Here is a 17036-nt window from a genome sequence, read left to right as displayed (position 1 = left end):
GATAATAGAAATCAGTACATTTTGAATATGGTCAAATCATTTTTGAAAAGAATTATTTTCTGTGAACTTGGATATACTACCAAAGTGTGTTAATGATTATGCATATGTACGGTGCTACTTTAATCAAGGCAAGTGGGTGTATGCCTGCCCTGATTTAACTCTTACAGTCTCCAAGCATTAAAACTGTTGAATTTCAGCAATACAAAATCCTTTTTTTTCTCAGCATTTCTCCTTTTAATGAATTAAAGCTGTAAAACATTGAACTTCTTGTAGGCATAATGCATGTTTGAAATAGTTCCCTTTACCCCACGAAAGTGCAAAAATTCAGCCTTAATTTCTCTGCTGAAAATTCTGCATCACTATCATCCCCAGAGGTATTTCTTTTTAAGTAAAAAGGATGGTCCCCAATAAGGAAAATGTGACTACTGTACCTACTAAAATGACTGTATTCCGATACAGATAAATTATACCCAAATATTTAATATTTGAAAAAAACCCTATTAAAATGTACTCTCGTTTTGCTACTCTTTTTGAATGCAGCTGGTGAGCCACTTAAAAGGCTAAGTCCAGGCTCTCATTTGAAAAAAGGTACATAATATCCCTGAAATGTTTTTCTTCATATACCTTTTATATTGAATACAAATCTTCAAAAGAACAGAGATCCAGTATCCTTATTTTCCCTTCTATAGGGGAAATACACCTTGAGTGGTTTTAAACATCCCATTTTATTTGTTCATTATTTTCTTCCTAACGGGGTCAGGCAGCAAAGGTTTTATCACTCATCGTGCTTCAAAACAAAAACAGCATACCGCTGGATATACGCAAGCAAAGATTGGATAGATATTTGTCAGGGATGCTTTCATTTTGATTTCGGACTGAACAGGGGCTTGGGCTCAATGGCCTAAATGTTCATTTCCAATTATATTATTCTAATGTATCAAAACCAAAGAAATTAAAGCCTCACTTTCTTGTGCCAAACATAAATGTTCCTGTTCTATAATATCACCTTTTGTATTTATAAAAACTGAAGTCGAAGAGCAAGCAATTTGATTTGGCAACTCTGATTATACGTTCCTCCTATTTCTGTTTGACTAAAGCTGTTTCTAAACCCTATTCTCTTTATATTATTACTGTATTACTGAACAAATATTACTGTAGTTTTTTTAAAAAGGAACAGTAAGTTATAAAACAAAATAAAGAATCCAGACAACTAATTCAGTTCAGCAGTCATAATTCAAGAACTTCGTAACATCTTCAAAAAATACAGCTATATCCAGAAGCTAGTTTTTGCCCCAACCCATTAAAAAATTATAAACATTTTCTTTAAAAACAAATTCATTAATTAAAAAGACGACGTTCTTTTTCAGGTTGCATAGAGCTTAACTCCATGATGGTTTCTAAGTGCGACTTCAAGTAGCAATTATGTAAAAATGGACAGCAGTCATATGGCACACTGAGGTAATACAAAATCTCTGCACAGGAAGAGGAAACGGCTTTGATTTCCCACCTACCAGTAAGATGGTTAGGAAGTGCTTCTTACAGAAAATTAAAATTTTTGTCCTTCAGAAAAAAACCTGAAAAATTAGCCAGTTTCTTGTCTTCGCATTTAAGGCTTTAAACAGTAAGCTGTAGTTGAGAGTTCAGATAAGATAAGCACAGACTTATGAAAGTAGCTCTGTTCTATGTTGTAGTTTTTCCAGCATCTCAGCAGCAAGATAGTCAAGCAACCTGTCCACCTACTGAAGAGACTGTCCCACACCCCTGTTTCCATAAGAATACTCTGATCAGGCGATCAGAAACAGCCAAGTCAGTGCTATATAGCACAAGAAATGTGGATTACTGCCCTCTTGCAGTTCTAGGCTTTACCATTTATTCTTCAAGCAGGTAAGTTCCTGACTCTTAGCCTCTGTCTGCAATCTTTCAACAGCCAGCTTGGGCTTCCAATCCAGGCTTCACAAGAGATCTTCCAAGAAAAACTAGCAACGAGCTAGAAAAGATATTTTCGACAAGACTCTGTGCCACATTTACACTCAATTCGCATCCGCTTCTTCGGTGAGCCAGCCAGACTTCCCACAAGGCCAAAATTAGAGTCCATCCTTGTGCTTTCTGCATTTACTGGATCCACTGTGGAAGACATTTATCTAGCATCAGATTTCATAAAAGATGTCTCTACATTTGATAACAAAGCTTATTTGCTCATTGACTAAACTTCATAGTTATGTTCCCTTAACTCTTAACATATTATTTTAAGAGACAAAACCAGAATCAATTTGCACATAATATAGAAATAATATTATAGAGCAATGGTTCTCAGTCTTTTCTTTACCATGGATCCCCTTTAAATACTTTCTGTTGCCACCGACCATGACCACTGATCCCCAAAATTTAACTCAAGATTTAAATAACATTTCTTCAAGCCTTTACAGACCTCCTATGACAATATTAGACCTCCGGGGATCTATGGACCACAGGTTGAGAAGCACTGTTTTAGAGCAAAGAATAAGTCCAACCAGAATTTAGAATAGTTAAATCCTATCTCCCAAGTCCACTATAGCAAATCACAAGTTATCTCCAAATTTTCCCCAAATTTCTCCTTTCTTACCTTGCATATTATAGTCAAATGTGAGTTCTTCACCAGTTCTGATAGATCGAGTAGCAAAAAAAGCAATGCGTGGCAGTCGTTCATCCAAATTTTCAATGAAAACATTGTATACCTGTAGATTAGGGTTGCACTGGAAACACAGAATGCAAGGTTGAGTGAAAAATGAAACAAATCTTGCACTGAATATTATTCAGTACAAGGCTCCATCATCATCATCATCATTATTATTACTATTATTGCACTTACACTGTGATTAACAAAATGTGAAATGTTGCCATAATAGGCAGCATCTACCGTGTATACATCTTCTACGTAATCCAGGTCAAACAGATAAGTGGCACCCTGTCGGTCATAAATCTGACCCCGTCGTTCAGCTTCTTCTGATGTGATAATCTGTGAATTATGTGGAAGAAATAAAGATCATAGAAAAAAGTCTACTTTTGCTTATGATTCTTATCATACATTATTCCTCTGCATTTTTAGATTTCTAGTTTTTTTCCTTCAGTTGCTTTGCTGTGCTGAATATATCCTAACACACTATAAATATGTTCTGTGTTCAGTTATCACTTTGATTAATGTAAACACTTGAAAATACTCCCAAATTCCCATAGGATATAAATGTTTTATTTTGATCATCAAACTGTTACAGTTCAAATGTAATGACCATGTTAGACAGGCCTGTTGTGCTAGTTTCATCCATTCAAGCTCAATGCCACAAATCCAGCAGGAGGTTCCAAAATATCTAACTACCACTGAAGTGCTCTCCATGATCACCTGTGCTTTCCACTGCTAACATATCTGAAATAATTAGTTAACATTCAAGTATGTATAGCTTTGTTGGTAATAGATTACCTATTTTTTTAAAAAGTGCCTTTTAATGACATGATCCTTGTACTATTTACAAGAGTTTATACTAATACAAATACAAAATGCACATAACTAGCAATCTAATGGACAAAGGAAACTTAAATGTTAAGGACCTGACAATAGAAAAAGGATCTCTTGAATTAAACAGTTGTAATCGTTCTCAGATGGAAAAAATGACATGACACAAAATGGGATAGAGAACTAAAAACTTTACTGGTAGATATACCAAACCAATGTCTGGGTAATAAAGTATTAAACACAAGATCTGTGTATTAACTTTCCTTTTCTTTCGTTATTTAAACCATATAAATTACAAGATCAAACATCTTTTCCCAGATGCATGTGAAATTGAAATTAAAAGATTATTCTTATATGTAACCCAGGTCACTATACCTTGTTAAACCATGGTTTAGCACAGTATGAATTCAATCTGCTCTGAATAAAGTATTGTAATTATACAATGATAACCTATTCTTCTTTGGTAAGATTTGGAGCAGATTCTATCTGGATTCAGAATCATAACACAATTTATGTCTCATTCTGGCTTAGTCTTACCTCTCCAACATATTCCATGACAAAGCTGTGCTTGCGGATCTTCTCCAATGTACGTACACCCCACCCACGTCCATTATCTGTCCGGAAAATGCAAAGGTCATAACGAATGCCCCTTTGTACTATACGGTTTGGGCAATCAATACCACAGCTGCAACGAGAATTGCACTCATAGATGGGCATGCCAGCCTTGATCTTCACTTGGCCCAACTCATTATAGGCAAATTTATGGTGTGAGGTACCAGGACAGCATCCTCCTGCTGCTTCTGACAGACAGTCTGAACATTCACAGCCTACAGCCACCTGGTTGAGAGTGATACCCTCCCCAACTTTATACTCATTGATGTAGACAAAGTCCCGGGGAGGCCCATCCAAGTCTACCTCATTTTCTACCACAATTCGTCCCTTGTGGTTGCGCTTGGCATTGAGCTCATATTCCCAATGCTGCAAAGCTCGCCTCTGTTTAGCCTTCTGAACCAAATAATTGGAAATGCCTTGATCAAGTAAGCGCATATTCTTTTTGAGCTTGCTACCACGCCGGATCAATGCCTGTTCTAGGTCTCTGTGGAATTGCTTGAGTATGCTGATACATCGCAAATTCTTTCGGGGCTCCCAGGTATTCTCTGAATCAGGATAGCCCCGCCACTTCACCAGATAGAATTCCTCATCCTGAGAAAATAACAGAGCAAACTGTAAGTCTATAATGTTACAATTTTCTTCCCAGAACAAAGTCCAGAAAATGACATTTCCTAGTATTTCATCACTAAAACAAAAATCCAAGTTATAATCCAGGTATACTACAAAGCATTTCCATCATCCCATCCTGTCACTCCCAATTTCTTAAGGAAAAGAACACTGGTTAAAAGGGGGAGAACAGAAAGAAGGAAAGTATAAATTATGAAAATGTCAATCCACATACTCTTATCAACAGAGACCTGCAGAAGACTAGGTCATATAAAAGTTATGGATTAAAGTTATGGGAAAATCCAAGTAACTCACCCGGATTTTCTTATAATCACATAGATATTCTACTTCAAAATCACTGAGGTTTCTTTTGGTAATGCCCAAGGAAGGGCAACACACCTTCTCCAATCTACAAAGATCCTGGAGATTGGACCAAGTTGACTTGCAGCAAACAGTACAATCTATGGAAGATAAGAGTAGATATTCATTGTTAAAATGTAGTTTACTTTCAAAAAATACTAAGAGGTTATCTGAATAGCCCTGCAAAACACACTAACCAAAATAATTACAGGAAAGATTCCTTCTTTAGTCTAACACATATTACAGAGAGATAGAGAACAAAAAATATTTCAAAACAGCCACATGACAAGAATCATTCACCACACTACAGTTTTTAAATTAGAAATGGCCATAAGAAACATCTGGATTTATCAGTAAATTCATTCATGTAATGATATGCAGTAAATTAGCTGCTTAGGGTAACAACATGACTTCCCAAATGATCGTAGATTTTGACATAAAAGCAATATGAGCTGTGTTCAAATCTAAGAATTAAATAATTTGAATCTAAGAATTTAATTACACCTAGATTTTGTATTGTTCAATTTCTAAATCTTAAGTGTTACTAAAGAAAGTAAATCTTGCTAGGTTTATGTTTGCAAATTTGCTACATTTGATTATTCATATTTGAACTAACAGCAAAAGTTGTATTATTTTTATTTATTTATATCCTTCATTATTTTTTATAAATAACTCAAGGCGGTGAACATACACAATACTCCTTCCTCAGAAAGCTGCGAAGCGAGCTGGGTTGAAAGTGATTGGCCCAAAGTCATTCAATCAGCTTTCATTCCTACGGTGAGACTAGAATTCAGTCTCTTGGTTTCTAGTCTGATGTCTTAACTACTAGACGAAACTCGCTATACACACTTTTTCACAGCTGTCACTCTCAGAATCATCTCTTTATAATCCAGACATTCCCCTGATGAATAATAACTAACATTATATTTAAAAGAATTATTTTTCATTTTATAAAGAGAACTAAAATAAAAGCATATCTTTTTAGGGAACGTCTTTCAGATAATTATTTTTTGTATTGTACACAACTGTTTTCACAACCCACTGTAATTTCCAAAATGGGCTAATATCCTAGAAAGTCTGTCAAATAAAATTATATAATTTTTGTGAAATTTCTTTCCACCACTTTAGTTCAAATTCAGCATTCTAGAATTAAAACAACCAAGTTCTACACTTATCAAGATTTAAGAAATTTAGAAAACCATCAAGCTGCTTTATTCAAATACTTTGTTCACTTACAGAATCCTAATTATTTTTACAAAGCTAATATCACTAGATGAAGGGCTAGCACCAACTTCAGATGGATAAAGGTAAGATCTGATTATAATTACCTGTAGCACACTGTCATCTACAAGCTATAAAATGCAAGATATCTAAGGTTGGTAGTGACGACTGTATTTTAAAGAACAATCTTGTACCAGCAGCAGGAATGTACATATGTTGAAATGTAAGCAAGATGAGGGTCATATCTACATGTATAAAGAGATGCCTCATCAATAGAATTCAAATCACATGTAACACAGCAAATACTTAAGAGTGCTTTAGCATGCTCTGTGTGTGTGTGTGTGTAGAGAATGTTTATGTATACACACACACACACACACACATACAATGTATGTTACATTTACATTTATTTTAAATATGTTTGTGCTATTCATTCCCCAAGACTTGAGCAGTTATCAGAAACATCCTAAAGAAAAATATTTTGATAATAAACTCACTGAACAAAATAATTTTAAAAAGCTCAACAGCATCATAAAGGATTTTTTTTAAAAAAAGACTAAGTTATGTATCAGCCAATTCATTCCAGCAGTCAAAGCATGTCTTCATCCTGGGCAGGATAGAAAAACCAAGTCTTTAAGTGCTGTTGTGAAACCCAGAAGGGAAAAGATAGACTAAGTCTCCATAGAAAGGGAGTTCCAAAACGTGAGGGTGATTTTAAAAAAATACACATTTCCTAGTTACCGTAAGATGGCATTCTCAGAATCGCCATACTAAAATTATAAACTGAATGGAAGTTCATCAAGAAGTGCATAGTACCACATTTGTTGTTTCTACTAAAATGCATGAATATAAATTGAATAAAATGGTGTAACTAAGAAAAATAAAATAACTATCATAAATTACTTAACATCTCCACGTGGTTTCAGTTCTCCACAGAGAGATGTTGAGATCTGTGGATCTTCAACCAAGATACCCACAAGTCTAATCTAAAGTTTAGCTGTTTGTGCAGCACTGCATAAACTAGTGCAGGGGTAGGCAAGCTCGGCTCTTTTATGACTCATGGACTTCAACTCCCAGAATTCCTGAGCCAGCTGGCTCAGGAATTCTGGGAGTTGAAGTCCATGAGTCATAAAAGAGCCGAGGTTTATTTATTTATTTACCGTAATTGGATTTGTATACCGCCCTTTCCCGAAGGACTCAGGGCGGTTTACAGGGTAATTAAAACAAGAAATACAAAAGTTAAAAACGATTTTAAAAAATTACAACAGTCCCTGAAAAAGTAAAAAACCCCAATTAAAATTAAAATTCTCAGCCTGGGCCAGAGAGCTCGAAGAGCCAGGTCTTCAGGTCCCGGCGGAATGAACGGAGGTCGGGTTGCCTACCCCTGCACTAGTGTATTGATTTCTAAAGCCTTACGTTTCATACAAAAATTGAATTTTTCGATGACAGGCCTTATCTCTTCATTACGGATCTGAAAGTCACGCTGGGTGTCTTTTCAGCTGACAAGCAGCCTAAATACGCTTTTAGGGAGAGAGCATTAAATCTGACAGGCGAGAAGTTTGAAATGCTTGTTGCCTTCAATAACTTCATTCTGTGAGGAAAACTTATTCCAGAACAAGGTTTCCTTCCGCAAAGCGAGGCGCTCTTCGACGGGAAGGGGGCACTGTGCGCCACAAGGTTGTTCTAGGAACGGGAAGCACATGATGAAAGTATGCCTGGGCGCTACAAAAGGTGAGGCGGGTAAACGAAAGAGCCAAACTGGGCAAAGGAGGCCTTTTTTTTTTTTTTGAAAACGAAGTAAGGCAACGTTGCCGGGGATACAACAGAGAAATCCATTGTAGAAAGTCAAACGTGGAAGGAGTCGCTTTCGCGGCACGAGTCAAGCGGCATCTACGCTTCTCTCGCGCAATCCTTGCCTCTTTATCTCGGCTCACCGCGCGCTCTTTTACCTTACTCGAGAGGCAGCGCGAGGCAACCGACGACCGCGCCACGTACGCCGGCTCGCTCGCTCGCTCGCGCGCTCTTCCTCCTCTTCCTCCTCCCCTCCCCCTTAACGGTCGTTGTCGAAAGCCGCCTCAGCCACGCGCCCTTCAGAACGCGGCGGAGGCGGCAACGGGCTGCTTCCCTCTCGAGGCAACTCCCGCTTCCCGTTCGACCCACAGTTCTTTTGCCGCCTCGCGCCGCCAAACGCCCGGCGCGCTCTTGCTTAGTTTCGCTCACCTTTTAAATTTTCCGCCATCTTGAGCTTTTTTTTTTATTTCCCTCCACCCACCGAGGCCGCCAGAAAGTTTTCATCTCACAGAAGGGGAGCTGGGGGGGCGGATCCAGGCGGCCTCCCAAGTTTCGCCTTTTGAGCAACGGGCTCTCGGGCCAATGGGGAGAGCGGAGGCCCGCTTAGGCTCCACCCGACGCTTTCAACTGGTTGCTTTTGTCGACTCGCTTCGTTTCCTCCCGCCTGGCAGCAGGCTCTGGTTGCAGTTCGGCGCGAACTGAAAACAAAACTTGGCACCGCCTCCTGGCGCTGTTGAAAGCTGGAGCGTGTGGTAGCTTGGTGGGTGTTTTTTTTTGGAAACGTTGGTCTCTAAATCTATTTCCTTTTCTTGCTCGTACTTAGGAGGCGATATGAAATAGAAATAGGGTACGAAAAACAATGACTCCATTGACAGTTCCTTTTGTCTCCTCAGAAAGTTGTACGAGAGGATCTGAAAGATGTATAACAAACATTTAGGCATTTATGCTGTAAGAAGGAAATGGGGGGAGAGATTCCGTTCACATTATGGATCCTAGCCGTTTATTGTGAGAAAGTGTTTGGACGTCTTTAAAATGCCAACTCTTGTTCCTGACTTATTCCCTTTTTGCCCTAGAGCAAGGGTAGGCAACCTCGGCTCTTTTATGACTCATGGACTTCAACTCCCAGAATTCCTGAGCCAGCTTGGCTGGCTCAGGAATTCTGGGAGTTGAAGTCCATGAGTCATAAAAGAGCCGAGGTTGCCTACCCCTGCCCTAGAGCCATGGAAAAACCATGAATTTAGCTGCCACAAGGAAGACTAACTCAACAATTGGGGCTGGAGAAAGGAATATTTTGCAGCTAGAGACCCCACTTAATTTAATTAAGCACTGTTTTTGCTGCTGGATTTCAGTGGGGACTGTTAGGGACTACATTTTACATTGTTGGTTGTGGTTGTCTACTTTTTCCCCCCTTCTTTACAACCATTAAATATTTTCTAGCATCCATCTATTCTTAAAAGTTACCATTGTTCCTTTAGTACTTTTCTCAGTTCCAGCACAAGTAATGAAAGGTACACATTGCTGATCAGTACATTTTCCCCTGATCGTTATAAACAGATATCAAATAGTATTATCTTTTGTTAACAAAGATACTATTTGGTAATTACTAAAAGTTGTCTGGTAGCAACTTAGTATTCCTAAATAGTATTGTAGGCAGAAAGCAGCAAACAAAATATTCTGTATAGAATAGATAAACCTTTACGCTATACAGGTAGTCTTCAACTTATGAGCACAATTGAGCCCAAAATTTCTGTTGCTAAGTGAAACAGTTATCAAGTGAATTTTATAATCTTTCTTTTTTTATAATATTTTATTAATTTTCCAATATTTACAATGATATCGTTAAGAAGCAACATGGTGTTTGAGTTACAATAGTTCCATTTCAAACAAATACATATTATTACAAATCTCCACATTATTATAACCAATAATATCTTATCCAAATTAACATATTTCTTATTGCTATCCATCAATCATTTAATAGTTTATTTTATTTTATTTTATTGAATAAGGTAAAAAGGTAAAGGTTCCCCCGCACATGCGTGCTAGTCGTTTCCCACTCTAGGGGCCGGTGCTCATCTCCGTTTCAAAGCCGAAGAGCCAGCGCTTGTCCGAGGACGTCTTCCGTGGTCATGTGGCCGGCATGACTAGATGCCAAAGGCACACGGAACGCTGTTACCTTCCCACCGTAGTGGTCCCTATTTTTCTACTTGCATTTTTACGTGCTTTAGAACTGCTAGGTTGGCAGAAGCTGGGACGAGTAACTCTGTTATGCGGCACTCGGGATTCGACCCACCAAACTGCCGCCAAACTGCCGACCTGATCGACAAGCTCAGCGTCCTAACCCACTGAGCCACCATGTCCCTATTTTAAAATATTTCATATTTTAACATTCCACCTTTAAAACATCAAACACCTTATCTATTTTTTTCTAGCTTTAATTTTACATTGATATTAAAATTAAAACGTTTAAGATTTCTCAATTTCATATTACTAAAAAACCTCTTTTTCCTTTATACAATTCTCTTCAATATCTAGTAATGTAATCCAGTTCTCATTTATTTCATTTCCATATGTATATCAATTATACAATATTTAAAATAGTAGTCATTAAGATACAAATCACAAGAAGGAGGAAAAAAGAAAAGAAGAAAAGAAGAGGGGGAAAAAGGAAAGAAAAAGAAATGAGGACAATAAAATATTCTTGTTTCTCATTTATTTATTTATTTATTAATGGGACTTATATCCCGCCCTATCTCCCGAGGGACTCAGGACGGCTAACAACAACAAAAATTAAAGGTCTCTGTACAGTAAATTAAAATTTAAAATTGAAATAAATTAAAGATTAGAGTTAAAATTGTAAACATAATTAAAATCCCTGTCAGTCCAGGTCAGCCAGGTGGAAAAGGAGTGTTTTGAGGCCGCGGTGAAAGGACCGGAGATCTTGGGCCATCCGAAGCTCAGGGGGGAGCTGGTTCCACAGGGCTGGCGCTCCCACAGAGAAGGCTCTTCCCCTGGGGGTCGCAAGCCGACATTGTCTAGCTGACGGTACCCTGAGGAGGCCTTCTCTGTGTGAGCGTACTGGGCAATGGGAATTTGTTCCCGGCAGCAGATGGTCCTACAAGTATCCCAGGCCTAAGCCATAGTTTCCACATATTAAAAATTAACCAAAATTTGTTCCATTTTAACATTCAATACATCCTTCATGTCTCTGCATCCAAATATATTGGTTACATTCTATCATTCTTAGCATATATACATCTTAACCCATATCATTTAGAAAAACTCAGTATTTCAATGTTAATATTCATACATTTGTATTTTGTTTTTTATTTTTATTATTTTTATTAGTTAATATTTTTATGTACTCATCAAAACATTCTCGTAATCCCAGTACCATCCTGTCTATTTTAATATTATCTATTTGGCCTCTTAAAAATGTTCATATTTCTTCAATCTTACTCTTCCTTTCTTCCTTTGCCATGTCATTTTACGCTTCTTTGCCTCAGGGTCATCAAAGTATTCTTGTATTACTATATCATATTGAAGTGGACCCCCAGTCTCCACCTTTGAAGAATTAAAGAATCTGCCAACAGCACCAAATCTTATTATTTTCACCTTTTGGTACAATTGTCCTGGTCCAAATAAACTTCCTTCCATATTTTCTCCATCACCATCTTCAAAAACCTGTGTTGACTATTTAATTCTTCTGCCGGTGTATTTAATTGTTCAATTTCTTCTGTTAAGTTCTGTCCCAGTGAAATATTAGTTGTAGTCACAGTATGAATTTGAGTTTGTTTCATCGAGATACTTTCTAATTCTTTTCCAAAAGCTCTTATTTCATCGCCAGTTGTAGAAAGGAGCTGATAAGTCTGGTAAGATATTTCCCACAGAGCATGAATTTGTTTTTGAAACTCTTCCATTGTAAGCTTTCACATCTGATGTTCAAGGTTATTCTTTATCATATTTTCTTAAATATTTTCTTGAGATTTTTTTAAAAGAGAAAGTCAGAATTGCAATTTCAAATGTAACTACTGGGTGTCCCCCAAGTACTTTAAGAGTTCTTTTCTTTTGTTATTTCTTTCTTAAATGTTCTTTTGTTTCCAAAAAACACCCCTGGGTTTGTTCCCTGCCTTCCGAAGGGAGGGTTAAATTCCCCCTCCCTCTCCACAGGGGGGAAAGTACTTAAGCAGCTTAATTAGGTGAAAAGAAGATGATTAAGGTACAAGAGAGGAATCTTACCCTTGTCTCTTCCACGCTGCTTTAATGTTGCCTGATGGTAGCTTTGACTTCGGCTGTCTGCAGCCTAGGAGCTGGCCATATTCCTATGGTCAGTTTTTCGTCCACTGGTACAAAGGTAATGCAGGCACTAACGAGGGGGTTGCTGCCCCCCCACATTTCTGCAAAAGCCCCTTCTGTCTGGACACCCTTCTTTGGTCCTTTTAGGACCCCCCAGCGATGCGAATCTGGACGCGGAAGACGGGAGCTGTCCTCCAGGCGTCCATTTACGGCTGTCGGCAAACTGGAAGTCGAATTTTATAATCTTTCTTGCCACAGTTGTTAAGTGAATGACTGCAGCTGTTAAATTAGTGTAACAGTTGTTTAGTGATTCTGACTATCCGATTGACTTTGTCAGAAGACTGCAAAAGGTGATCACATGACCCTAGGACATTGTAACTGTCATACATATGAACCAGTTGCCAAGCTTCCGAATTTTGATCATGTGACCATGGGAATGCTGCAACAATCATAAGTGAAAAACGGTCATAAGTAACTTTTTCAGTGCTTTGTAACTTTAAATGGTCACTAAATGAATTGTTGTAAGTGCACCCCTTACTTCACATTCATACAGGGCTTCTCTAAATCTTCTATTTTATAACCCAAAATCTGTTGGATTTTGACCAATTGTTTATCTTTTTTCATAGAATATTGTTACAATTGCAAAGATAATGGGGAGGGTGTATCTAACTTCTTGGGCAATTTTTGATCAGGAACATTTGTATCCTAACTCTTCGTATAGTACATTTATTATATTACCAATAGTATTATACTTTAAAATACTGGCATTTGATACTTCATTGTTTAACCCACCATAGCATGCTGTTGCATTTCCATGCATTTGTGTATTCGGATGGGCTGCATGTATTTAAATAAACCTAAACCTAATAATGTAAATCTAAAGAGTACTGCTCAAGCCATTAACTCATTAAATCTGGCATTTATTTATTTATTTATTTATTTATTTATTTGTTTGTTTTTATAAACCGCCCTTCTCCCGAGGGACTCGGGGCGGTGTACAGAATAGGGTAGGCATACAGAATGAACAATAGTGAAAAACAAACAATAGCAAAATACAAACTGGGACCCCAATTAGAGCTATCAGGCCAGGCCGGACTGCTGGAACAGGTAAGTTTTTAATTCGCGCCGGAAGGTGCGGAGGTCAGGGGCCATCCGGATTTCGGTTGGCAAGCTGTTCCAGAGGGCTGGCGCACCCACTGAGAATGCCCTCCCCCTGGGGGCCACCAGCCGACATTCCTTGAGCGGTGGCACCCTGAGGAGGCCCTCTCTGTGGGAGCGCACAGGACGGTGGGGTGCTGACATTGGCAGAAGGTGCTCCCGTAGGTAGTCCGGACCCATGCCATGTAGGGCTTTGTATGTCATTGTTAGCACCTTGAACTTCACACGGAAGGCAACTGGAAGCCAGTGCAGCGCACGGAGGAGAGGTGTGATATGGGAGTATCGGGAGGCTCCCAAGAGTGTCCGTGCCGCTGCACTTTGCACCAGTTGAAGCTTCCGAGTGGATCTCAAGGGCAGCCCCAAGTAGAGAGCGTTACAGTAGTCTAGGCGAGAGGTCACAAGAGCATGGGTGACTGTACGTAAGGCATCCAGGTCCAGATAAGGCCGTAATTGGCGAACTAGTCGAACCCGGGAGAAGGCCCCCTTGGTCACAGCTCCTATGTGATCTTCCAGGGAGAGCTGCGAGTCAAGGAGGACACCCAGGTTGCGGGCCCTATCAACAGGGGGTAGTAACTTGTCCCCGATGTTAAGGGATGGGATGTTCTGAGTATCCTGGCTTGCCGGTACGTACAGCCATTCAGTCTTGTCCGGGTTCAGTTGAAGCCTGTTCCTCCCCATCCATTCCCGGACCGCTTTCAGGCAGCGGGACATCACGTCGAGGGCATCACTGATGTTGTTTGGAGTTGAGATGAAAAGCTGGATGTCATCAGCATACTGATGGTACCCTACTCCAAAGCTGCGAATGATCTCGCCCAGCGGTTTCATGTAGATGTTGAACAGGAGAGGCGAGAGGACCGACCCCTGAGGGACTCCGCAAGCGAGAGGCCTCGGGGTCGACCTCTGTCCCCCTGCCAACACCGACTGCGAGCGACCCTGGAGAAAGGAGGAGAACCAACGCAGAACCGTGCCTCCCACTCCCAGTCCCCTGAGGCGTCGCAGCAAGATACCATGGTTGATGGTATCGAAAGCCGCCGAGAGGTCTAATAAGACTAGGACAGAGGAATGGCCCCTGTCCCGGGCTCTCCAGAGATCATTTATCAGAGCGACCAATGCCGTCTCCGTGCTGTAGCCCGGCCTGAAGCCCGATTGGTACGGGTCTAGATAAACCGCTTCATCCAGGATCTGAGGGAGTTGGTGCGCCACCACGCTCTCAACAACCTTCGCAAGGAAGCGAAGATTGGAGACTGGACGAAAGTTATTCAATGAGGATGGGTCCAAGGTGGGCTTCTTGAGGTCTCACCACCGCCTCCTTCAAGGCGGTGGGGAAGTGACCCTCACTCAGAGAAGCGGAGATGACCGCCAGGAACCAGCCTTGTGTCCCCTCTCGAGCTGCATATGCCAGCCAGGAAGGGCACGGGTCCAGTAAGCATGTGGAGGAGCTCAACCTCCTCATAATCCTGTCCACTTCCTTCGGAGTCACAGGATCAAATTCCTCCCAGGTGACGTCGACAAGACTGTCCATGCCTTGTTCTTCCAACTCAGCCCAGTTGGAGTCCAGGCCGGTTCGGATCCGAGCAATTTTATCCAGCAGATATTGGCCGAATTCCTCGGCTCGACCCTGCAAGGGTTCCTCCCTCACCTCTTGGTTCAGTAGGGAGCGAGTCACCCTGAACAAGGCAGCCGGGCGATTATCTGCGGACGCGATGAGGGTGGAAAAGTAGTTGGATTTTGCCACCCTTATCGCAGCGAGATAAGACCTGGTGAGGATTCTTAATCGCAATCGGTCGGATTCGGATCGACTGGATCTCCAACGGCTCTCTAGGCCCCGTCTCCGACGCTTCATTTCCCGGAGCTCCGCGGTGAACCATGGGGCTCGCTGGGATCTGCGCCGGGTCAGAGGCCGCATGGGTGCAACTCGGTCCAGAGCCTCCGTGGCTGCCTTCTCCCAGGCTTCCACTAAGGCATCCGCCGAGCTGTGAGCAGGGAGTGCATGTGCGTCCCCAAGCGCTGCCTGGAACCTATCAGGGTCCATTAGGCGCCTGGGGCGGTACCATCTGGTTGGCACCGCGCACCCACGGCGGGGGGTGGCAAAGGGGAAGTCTAGCCGCACGAGGTGATGATCGGTCCATGACAGGGGCATAACAGTCGTGGCACCCCCACCGATATCATCGCGCCACCGTCCAGACAAGAACACTAAGTCTGGGGTGTGGCCTCTTTCATGAGTCGGTCCTGAAATTATTTGCGACAGGTCCATGGCCGCCATGGAAGCCATGAACTCCCGAGCCAGGTCGGACGATCCTCCCAGGGACGGTAGGTTAAAGTCGCCCAAGACCATGAGTCTTGGGAATTCAACCACCAACCCTGAGAGGACATCGAGTAGCTCGGGCAGGGCTGCCGCTGCACGATTAGGTGGTAGGTATGCCAGCAGCAGGCCCAACTGCGCCCCCGGGCCGTATCTCAGTAGGAGAGACTCACACCCGACCATCTGAGGGACGGTGATCTCTCGTGGGCTAAGGGATTCCCTGATGATAACTGCCACTCCCCCGCCCCTCCCATGGGTCCGAGGCTGGTGCAGCACCCGGAAACCTGGCGGGCAGAGGTCAACCAGAGGGACACCACCCTCTTGGCCCAGCCAGGTTTCCGTGATGCAAGCCAGGTCCGCGTGCTCGCTCTCCACTAGGTCACGAACAAGGTGTGCCTTGTTAGCTACGGACCTGGCATTCAGGTAGACCAGCCTTAGCATAGGAGGCTGCACACCTTCGCTCCCGGGTCCTCCGGGGAAGTACAGAGGGTCGGAGCGTCTCACCGCTTGTACTGAGCGGAGATGACACTCCCGGTGATGATACGGCCCTCTGTTTGTGCACCTTCTGCCGTTCCCCACCATCCTGGGAATAGGATGTTCGTCAGTACGCCATCGGTTATTGTCGGCGACTGGTCCTCGTTTCTCACCATCGCGAATGGTCGTAAGCCTGGCCTGCGTTATGGCACCCGGAAGGCCTGCCTTCTCCGAGCAGCCATACTCTTTTCCCGCCCCCCTCCCTAACCCGACAAAAAACTTAACAAGAAACTTAACCAGGGGCCTCTTGTTGGTCTTGTGATGGAGGCCCCTGACCCTGCCTGGCCATCTCTCAGAGGCCCAAAGGTCGGGCCCGTCATCGAGGTTTGATGTAGTGAAGGCAGGATGAACCCAGGAGAGGGGGGAACTCCTGAGGGCGAGTAGGTCTATGCAAGAATATTGAAGACGCATAGGGAGCATCGGGGAGCATTGGGAAGGCGGTCCCCTGGGTGGAGCATTAGAAGGAGGGTCTAGTCGGGTAGGTGGGTATCTGGACCGTCACCCAGCCACTGCCACTTGGTTGGGTGAACCCCAGAAGCAGGCCACTCCCCATCCTCTCACGATGGGTTGTGATTCTGCTTCTGGGGGTGGTCCAGGACCCACTCTGGGTGAAGCATACCCCATAGAGCTCTCACCTCTATGGGGCTGCAGGTGTAGGACAGGCCACTC

At 42.1% G+C, this 17036-nt stretch overlaps 1 protein-coding gene across 1 annotated transcript; it reads right to left on the bottom strand.

Annotated features, from left to right (window-relative positions):
- Positions 1-1224: 1224 nt before the first annotated feature.
- On the bottom strand, positions 1225-8660 carry SUV39H1 (SUV39H1 histone lysine methyltransferase). The gene is made up of 6 exons (XM_081321369.1): positions 8507-8660; positions 5021-5166; positions 4025-4690; positions 2849-2995; positions 2603-2732; positions 1225-2124 (listed from the first exon to the last, which is right to left on the bottom strand). The coding sequence occupies exons 1-6, from the start codon at positions 8523-8525 to the stop codon at positions 1988-1990; spliced, it is 1245 nt and encodes a 414-aa protein (XP_081177495.1). The 5' UTR covers positions 8526-8660; the 3' UTR covers positions 1225-1987.
- Between the last annotated feature and the right edge of the window lie 8376 nt (positions 8661-17036).

The sequence above is a fragment of the Vipera berus genome (genome assembly GCF_964194415.1).
Source record: "Vipera berus genome assembly, chromosome: 2".
Classification (NCBI taxonomy): domain Eukaryota; kingdom Metazoa; phylum Chordata; class Lepidosauria; order Squamata; family Viperidae; genus Vipera; species Vipera berus.
This window is presented reverse-complemented; position numbering and strand designations above follow the sequence as displayed.

What these genes read in the sequence shown, in the direction of transcription:
- SUV39H1 (XM_081321369.1), bottom strand. An exon ending in GTGATTATAAGAAAATCCGG is followed by an intron (nt 4,691 to 5,020) that starts GTGAGTTACTTG and finishes TTATTTTCTCAG; the next exon opens with GATGAGGAATTCTATCTGGT. An exon ending in TCATGGAATATGTTGGAGAG is followed by an intron (nt 2,996 to 4,024) that starts GTAAGACTAAGC and finishes CATAATTCACAG; the next exon opens with ATTATCACATCAGAAGAAGC.